Source organism: Pristiophorus japonicus, unplaced genomic scaffold (genome assembly GCF_044704955.1).
Source record: "Pristiophorus japonicus isolate sPriJap1 unplaced genomic scaffold, sPriJap1.hap1 HAP1_SCAFFOLD_160, whole genome shotgun sequence".
In the NCBI taxonomy this organism is placed as follows: Eukaryota; Metazoa; Chordata; class Chondrichthyes; family Pristiophoridae; genus Pristiophorus; species Pristiophorus japonicus.
The window spans coordinates 206,541-215,000 of NW_027251278.1; the positions used below are offsets into that span (position 1 = coordinate 206,541).

General features: G+C 55.7%; 1 protein-coding gene across 1 annotated transcript in view; it reads right to left on the reverse strand.

Annotated features, from left to right (window-relative positions):
• The window catches only part of LOC139243073 (calpain-1 catalytic subunit-like), a gene marked incomplete at both ends in the record, with an annotated part of 231,498 nt that overhangs the window by 206,011 nt on the left and 17,027 nt on the right, over window positions 1–8,460 (reverse strand). The window contains 3 exons of the mRNA XM_070870667.1: window positions 112–151; window positions 1,727–1,938; window positions 7,569–7,580. Coding sequence (XP_070726768.1) covers window positions 112–151; window positions 1,727–1,938; window positions 7,569–7,580 — 264 coding nt within the window. The remainder of the gene's footprint in view (window positions 1–111; window positions 152–1,726; window positions 1,939–7,568; window positions 7,581–8,460) is intronic.

The window sequence follows — 8,460 nt, forward strand, 5'->3', positions numbered from 1 at the left end:
AGGAAATCAGAGAGTGGGGTAGGCGAGGTCGGAGATGGTCAGAGAGGCAGGGTCGGGTAGGCAGGGTCGGGGTCAGGCAGGCAGGGTCGGAGGTCGGGCAGCAGTCCTTGCCTCATCTTCCAGGTCCGCAGAGATCGGGTCATCCAGTTCCCTACAAGAGACACAAACATGGTCACAGCCCTTACATTCAAAACCCCACCCCTCCCCCAGTATAGGGGTCACAGCCCTGTGCCGTCCGTCCCCACGCCCAAAATTGGGGGTCTCAGCCTAAACCCTCCCCCAGATTGGGGGTCAGTCTGTAACCCTCCCATCCCCCAGACTGGGGTTCACAGTCCGTACCCCCTCCTCCTCCAGACTTGGGCTCACAGCCCGTACCTCCTCCTCCCCCAGACTGGGGGGTCACAGCTCGTACCCCCTCCTCCCCCAGACTGGGGCTCACAGCTCGTACCCCCTCCTCCCCAAGACTGGCGGTCACAGCCTGTACCCCCTCCTCCCCCAGACTGGGGTTCACAGCCCGTACCCCCTCCTCCCCCAGACTGGGGGTCACAGCCTGTACCCCCTCCTCCCCCAGACTGGGGTTCACAGCCCGTACCCCCTCCTCCCCCAGACTGGGGCTCACAGCCCGTACCTCCTCCTCCCCCATACTGGGGGTCACAGCTCGTAACCCCTCCTCCCCAAGACTGGGGGTCCCACAGTCCGTACCCCATCCTCCCCCAGACTGAGGCTCACAGCCCTTACCCCCTCCTCCCCCAGACTGGGGCTCACAGCCTGTACCCCCTCCTCCCCCAGACTGGGGTTCACAGCCCGTAACTCCTCCTCCCCCAGACTGGGGGTCACAGCCCATACTCCCTCCTCCCCCAGACTGGGGCTCACAGCTCGTACCCCCTCCTCCCCCAGACTGGGGGTCACAGCCCGTAGCCCCTCCTCCCCCAGACTGAGGCTCACAGCTCGTACTCCCTCCTCCCCCAGACTGGGGCTCACAGCTCGTACCCCCTTCTCCCCAAGACTGGGGGTCACAGACGGAACCCCCTCCTCCCCCAGACTGGGGTTCACAGCCTGTACCCTCTCCTCCCCCAGACTGGGGGTCACAGCCCGTACCCCCTCCTCCCCCAGACTGGGGGTCACAGCCCGTACCCCCTCCTCCCCCAGACTGGGGGTCACAGCCCGTACCCCCTCCTCCCCCAGACTGGGGGTCACATCCCGTACCCCCTCCTCCCCCAGACTGGGGCTCACAGCTCGTACCCCCTCCTCCCCCAGACTGGGGGGTCACAGCCCGTAGCCCCTCCTCCCCCAGACTGGGGCTCACAGCTCGTACTCCCTCCTCCCCCAGACTGGGGCTCACAGCTCGTACCCCCTCCTCCCCAAGACTGGGGGTCACAGCCCGTACCCCCTCCTGCCCCAGACTGGGGGTCACAGCCCATACCCCCTCCTCCCCCAGACTGGGGGTCACAGCCCGTACCCCCTCCTCCCCCAGACTGGGGCTCACAGCTCGTCCCCCCTCCTCCCCCAGACTGGGGGTCACAGCTCGTACCCCCTCCTCCCCCAGACTGGGGCTCACAGCTCGTCCCCCCTCCTCCCCCAGACTGGGGGTCACAGCCCGTACCCCCTCCTCCCCCAGACTGGGGCTCACAGCCAGTACCCGTACCCCCCCCCCCCACCCTGCCCCAATCTGCTCTTCCCCCACGCCCCAGCCTCTCAATGATGCTCGGATTCTCGAAGCACTCACTCCGACTCCGCTTGCTTCTCCGTGAAGACCCTGAGCACAAAGTCGGCCTCCTGGCTGGGGTCGAAGGTTGAGGGGACAACCACGTACTCCCCGGGGGGCAGCTTGATGCGGTTACTGACCTCCCGCAGGTTGATGAAGGTTTCTGAGCGGGCACACGAACTGTGAGTCAGGAAGAAGTCCTTCTTCAAATGGACATTCTGACAACCCCGATACTGAGGGAGAGAGACAGAGTCAGCACGGAAACGGATCTCCCAAACTACCCATACCCCACCCCCACACACACACACCCGCATCCCTGATACTGAGGGAGAGAGACAGAGTCAGCACGGAAACAGATCTCCCAAACTACCCATACCACCCCCCCACACACACACACCCGCATCCCTGATACTGAGGGAGAGAGACAGAGTCAGCACGGAAACAGATCTCCCAAACTACCCATCCCCCCCCCCGCACACACCGCGCACACACACCCTCCCTCCACACTCAGGGAGGCGGGGGAGGGGACATAAGAACATAAGCACATGGTATTTGGGGTAATGTACTGACGTGGATAGAGAACTGGTTGGCAGACAGGAAGCAGAGAGTCGGGATAAACGGGTCCTTTTCAGAATGACAGGCAGTGACTAGTGGAGTGCCGCAGGGCTCAGTGCTGGGACCCCAGCTATTTACAATATACATCAATGATTTAGATGAAGGAATTGAGTGTAATATCTCCAAGTTTGCAGATGACACTAAGCTGGGTGGCAGTGTGAGCTGTGAGGAGGATGCTAAGAGGCTGCAGGGTGACTTGGACAGGTTAGGTGAGTGGGCAAATGCCTGGCAGATGCAGTATAATGTGGATAAATGTGAGGTTATCCACTTTAAGGACAAAAACGCGAAAACAGAATATTATCTGAATGGTGACAGATTAGGAGAAGGGGAGGTGCAGCGAGACCTGGGTGTCATGGTACATCAGTCATTGAAGGTTGGCATACAGGTACAGCAGGCGGTGAAGAAGGCAAATGGTTCATAGCGAGGGGATTTGAGTATAGGAGCAGGGAGGTCTTACTGTAGTTGTACAGGGCCTTAATGAGACCTCACCTGGAATATTGTGTGCAGTTTTGGTCTCCTAATCTGAGGAAGGACATTCTTGCTATTGAGGGAGTGCAGCGAAGGTTCACCAGACTGATTCCCGGGATGTCGGGACTGACATTTTAGGGGAGACTGGATCAACTGGGCCTTTATTCACTGGAGTTTAGAAGGATGAGAGGGGATCTCATAGAAACATATAAAATACATATACTGGACAGGTTAGATGCAGGAAGAATGTTAGGGAAGTCCAGAACCAGGGGACACAGTCTAAGGATAAGGGGTAAGCCATTTCGGACCGAGATGAGGAGAAACTTCTTCACTCAGAGAGTTGTTAACCTGTGGAATTCCCGACTGCAGAGAGTTGTTGATGCCAGTTCATTGGATATATTCAAGAGGGAGTTAGATATGGCCCTTACGGCTAAAGGGATCAAGGGGTATGGAGAGAAAGCAGGAAAGGGGTACTGAGGGAATGATCAGCCATGATCTTATTGAATGGTGGTGCAGGCTCGAAGGGCCGAATGGCCTACTCCTGCACCTATTTTCTATGTTTCTATAAGAAATAGGAGCAGGAGTAGGCCATTCGGCCCCCCGAGCCTGCTCCGCCATTCAATAAGATCATGGCTGATCCGATCATGGACTCAGCTCCACTTCCCTGCCTGCTCCCCATAACCCTTTATTCCCTTATCACCAAAAAACTGTCTATCTCCGCCTTAAATATACTCAATGTCCCAGCCCCCACAGCTCTCTGGGGCAGAGAATTCCACAGAGTTACAACCCTCTGAGAGAAGAAATTCCTCCTCATCTCAGTTTTAAATGGGTGGCCCATTATTCTGAAACTATGGCCCTAGTTCTAGATTCCCCCATGAGTGGAAACATCCTCTCTGCATCTACCCTGTCGAGCCCCCTCAGGATCTTATATGTTTCAATAAGATCACCTCTAAGTTTTCTAAACCCCAATGAGTATAGGCCCAAACTGCTCAACCTTGCTTCATATGACATCCCCCTCATCTCAGTAATCAACCGAGTGAACCTTCTTTGAACAGCCTCCAATGCAAGTATATCCTTCCTTAAATACGGAGACCAAAACTGCACGCAGTACTCCAGGTGTGGCCTCACCAATACCCTGTACAGTTGTAGCAGGACTTCTCTGCTTTTATACTCTATCCCCCTTGCAATAAAGGCCAACATTCCATTGGCCTTCCTGATCACTTGCTGTACCTGCATAATAACTTTTTGTGTTTCATGTACGAGGATCCCCAGGTCCCTCTGTACCACCGTATTTTGTAATCTCTCCCCATTTAAATTATAATTTGCTTTTTTATTTTTCCTGTCAAAGTGGATAACCTCACATTTTCCCACATTATATTCCATCTGCCAAATGTTTGCCCACTCACGTAGTCTGTCTATATCCCTTTGCAGATTTTTTGTGTCCTCCTCGCAACTTGCTTTCCCACCTATCTTTGTATCATCAGCAAACTACATTACACTCGGTCCCTTCATCCAAGTCATTAATATAGATTGTAAATAGTTGAGGACCCAGCACTGATCCCTGTGGCACCCCACTGGTTACTGTTTGCCAACCGGAGAATGCCCCATTTATCCCGACTCTCTGTTTTCTGTTAGTTAGCCAATCCTCTATCCATGCTAATATATTACCCCCAACCCCGTGAGCTTTTATCTTGTGCAGTAACCTTTTATGTGGCACCTTATCGAATGCCTTCTGGAAATCCAAATACACCACATCCACTGGTTCCCCCTTTATCCACCCTGCTCGTTACATCCTCAAAGAACTCCAGCAAATTTGTCAAACATGATTTCCCCTTTCATAAATCCATGCTGACTCTGCCTGACTGTATTATGATTTTCTAAATGTCCTGCTACTACTTCTTTAATGCTGGACTTCAGCATTTTCCCAACCACAGGTGTTAGGCTAACTGGTCTATAGTTTCCTGCTTTCTGTCTGCCTCCTTTTTTAAATAGGGGCATTACATTTGCGGTTTTCCAATCTGCTGGGACCTCTCCAGAATCCAGGGAATTTTGGTAAATTACAACCAATGCATCCACTATCTCTGCAGCCACTTCTTTTAAGACCCTGGGATGTAAGCCATCAGGTCCAGGGACTTGTCCACCTTTAGTCCCATTATTTTACCGAGTACTTTTTCTCTAGTGATAGTGATTGTTTTAAGTTCCTCCCTCCCTGTAGCCCCTTGATAATCAATTATTGGGATGTTTTTAGAGTCTTCTACCGTGAATACCGATACAAAATATTTGTTCAAAGTCCCTGCCATTTCCCTGTTCCCCGTTATTAATTCCCCAGTCTCATCCTCTAAGGGACCAACATTTACTTTAGCTACTCTCTTCCTTTTTATATACCTGTAGAAACTCTAACTGTCTGTTTTTATATTTCTTGCTAGTTTACTCATAATCCATCTTCTCTCTCTCATGTTTTTAGTCATTCTTTTGCAGGTTTCTATAAATTTCCCAATCCTCTGGCCTACCACTAATCTTCGCTACATTGTATGCCTTTGTTTTCAATTTGATTCCATCCTTAACTTTCTTAGTTAGCCACGGATGGTTCATCCTTCTCTGAGTCTTTCTTTCTCACTGGAATATATCTTTGCTGAGAGATATGAAATATCTCCTTAAATGTTTGCCACTGCTTTTCTAGAATCTTTTAATCTATTTTCCCAGTCCACTTTACCCAACTCTGTCTTCATACCTTTGTAATTGTCTTTAATAAGTTCAGGACACTAGTTTGAGACCAAGCTTTCTCAACCTCAAACTGAATGTGAAATTCTACCATGATATGATCACTCTTCCCTAGAGGATCCTTTACTATGAGATCATTAATGAATCCTGTCTCATTACACATTACCAGATCTAAAATAGTCTGCTCCCTGTTTGGTTCCACAACATATTGTTCTAAGAAACCATCCCGAATACACTCTATGAACACTTAGTCAAGGCTACCCAGGCCAATTTGATTTGTCCAATCAATATGAAGATTTAAATCGCCCATGATTATTACAAGCCTCCATTATTTCTTGAGTTATACTCTGTCCGACAGTGTAGCTACTGTTAGGGGGCCTATAGACCACTCCCAGCAGTGACTCCTTTCCCATTAATTCTTATCTCCACCCAAACTGATTCTACATCTTGATCCTCTGAGCCAATATCGTTTCTCACTGACGCACTGATCCCATCCTTTATTAACATAACTGCCCCATCTCCTTTTCCTTTCTGTCTGTCCTTCCTGAAATGTTAAATACCCCTGAATATTCAGTTCCCAGCCTTGGTCACCTTGCAACCACGTCTCTGTAATGGCTATCAGATCATACCCGTTTGTATCTATTAGTGCCGTCAACTCATCTATCTTGTTACAAATGCTGTGTGCATTCAGATAAAGAGCTTTAGAGGAGGGGTGGGAGGGGGCGAGGAGCGGAAGGGGGAGGGGAGTAGGAGGGGAATGGGTAGGGAAGGATGGAGGAGGAGCAGAGTGGGCGAGGGGAGTAGGAGGGGAGGGTGGGGGGGGGCAGTATGAGCGAGGAAAGTAGGAGGGGAGGGGCAGGGGAGGCGAGGAGAGTAGGAGGGGAGAGGGAGGGGCAGGGTGGGCTAGGAGTAGGAGTGGAGGGGGAGGGGCAAGGTAGGTGAGGGGAGTAGGAGGGGAGGGGCAGGGTAGACGAGGGGGGAGGAGGGAAGGGGCAGGGTAGGTGAGGGGAGTAGGAGGGGAGAGAGAGGGGTAAGGTAGGCGAGGGGAGTAGGAGGGGACAGGGAGGGGAAAGGTAGGCGAGGGGAGGAGGGGAGGGGGAGGGGCAGGGTGGGTGAGGGGAGGAGGAGGGGAGAGGCAAGGTAGGCGAGGGGAGTAGGAGGAGAGGGGGAGGGGCAGGGTGGGCGAGGGGAGGAGGAGGGAACGGAGAGGGGCAGAGTGGCCGAGGGGAGGAGGAGGGGAGGGGGAGGGGCAGCGTGGGCGAGAGGAGTAGGAGGGGAGGGGAGTAGGAGGGGAGGGGGAGGGGCAGGGTGGGCGAGGGGAGTAGGAGGGGAGGGGAGTAGGAGGGGAGGGGGAGGGGCAGGGTGGGCGAGGGGAGGAGGAGGGAACGGAGAGAGGCAGAGTGGCCGAGGGGAGGAGGAGGGGAGGGGGAGGGGCAGCGTGGGCGAGGGGAGTAGGAGGGGAGGGGAGTAGGAGGGGAGGGGGAGGGGCAGGGTGGGCGAGGGGAGTAGGAGGGGAGGGGGAGGGGCAGGGTGGGCGAGGGGAGTCGGAGGGGAGGGGAGTAGGAGGGGAGGGGAGTAGGAGGGGAGGGGGAGGGGCAGGGTGGGCGAGGGGAGTAGGAGGGGAGGGGGAGGGTAGACGAGGGGAGGAGGAGGGGAGGGATAGGGTAGGTGAGGGGAGTAGGAGGGGACGGGGAGGGGCAAGGTAGGCGAGGGGAGTAGGAGGAGAGGGGGAGGGGCAGGGTGGGCAAGGGGAGGAGGAGGGAAGGGAGAGGGGCAGAGTGGGCGAGGGGAGGAGGAGGGGAGGGGGAGGGGCAGCGTGGGCGAAGGGAGTAGGAGGGGAGGGGAGTAGGAGGGGAGGGGGAGAGGAGGCAAGGGGAGGAGGAGGGGAGGGGGAGGGGCAAGGTAGGCGAGGGGAGGAAGGGAGGGGGAGGGGAGGAGGAGGGGAGGGGCAGGGTAGTTGAGGGGAGTAGGAGGGGAGGGGGAGGGGACAGGGTCACAGCGACTGTCACTGACACAGGAAGGTAACGTCTTGAAACTTCTCAACAGTAGATTTACGAACCTCATCTGGGACCTGCGGAGAGAGAAAAACAGGTCAGTACAGAACAAACACAGCACGCTCAGACCCAGACACTCAGACCCAGACACCGAGACCCAGACACTGAGACCCAGACACCCAGACCCAGACACTCAGACCCAGACACCGAGACCCAGACGCCGAGACCCAGACACCGAGACCCAGACGCCGAGACCCAGACGCCGAGACCCAGACGCCGAGACCCAGACGCCGAGACCCAGACGCCGAGACCCAGACGCCGAGACCCAGACACTCAGACCCAGACACCGAGACCCAGACACCGAGACCCAGACACCGAGACCCAGACGCTCAGACCCAGACGCCGAGACCCAGACGCCCAGACCCAGACGCTCAGACCCAGACGCCGAGACCCAGACGCCGAGACCCAGACGCCGAGACCCAGACGCCGAGACCCAGACGCCGAGACCCAGACGCCGAGACCCAGACGCCGAGACCCAGACGCCTAGACCCAGACACTGAGACCCAGATGCTCAGACCCAGACGCTCAAACCCAGGCGCTCAGACCCAGACGCTGAGACCCAGACGCGGAGACCCAGACGCTCAAACCCAGACGCTCAGACCCAGACGCTGAGACCCAGACGCTGAGACCCAGACGCGGAGACCCAGACGCTCAGACCCAGACGCTCAGACCCAGACGCTCAGACCCAGACGCTGAGACCCAGACGCTCAGACCCAGACGCTGAGACCCAGACGCTGAGACCCAGACGCGGAGACCCAGACGCGGAGACCCAGACGCGGAGACCCAGACGCGGAGACCCAGACGCTGAGACCCAGACGCGCGGAGCCAGACACTGAGACCCAGACGCTGAGACCCAGACGCGGAGACCCAGACGCGGAGACCCAGACGCGCGGAGTC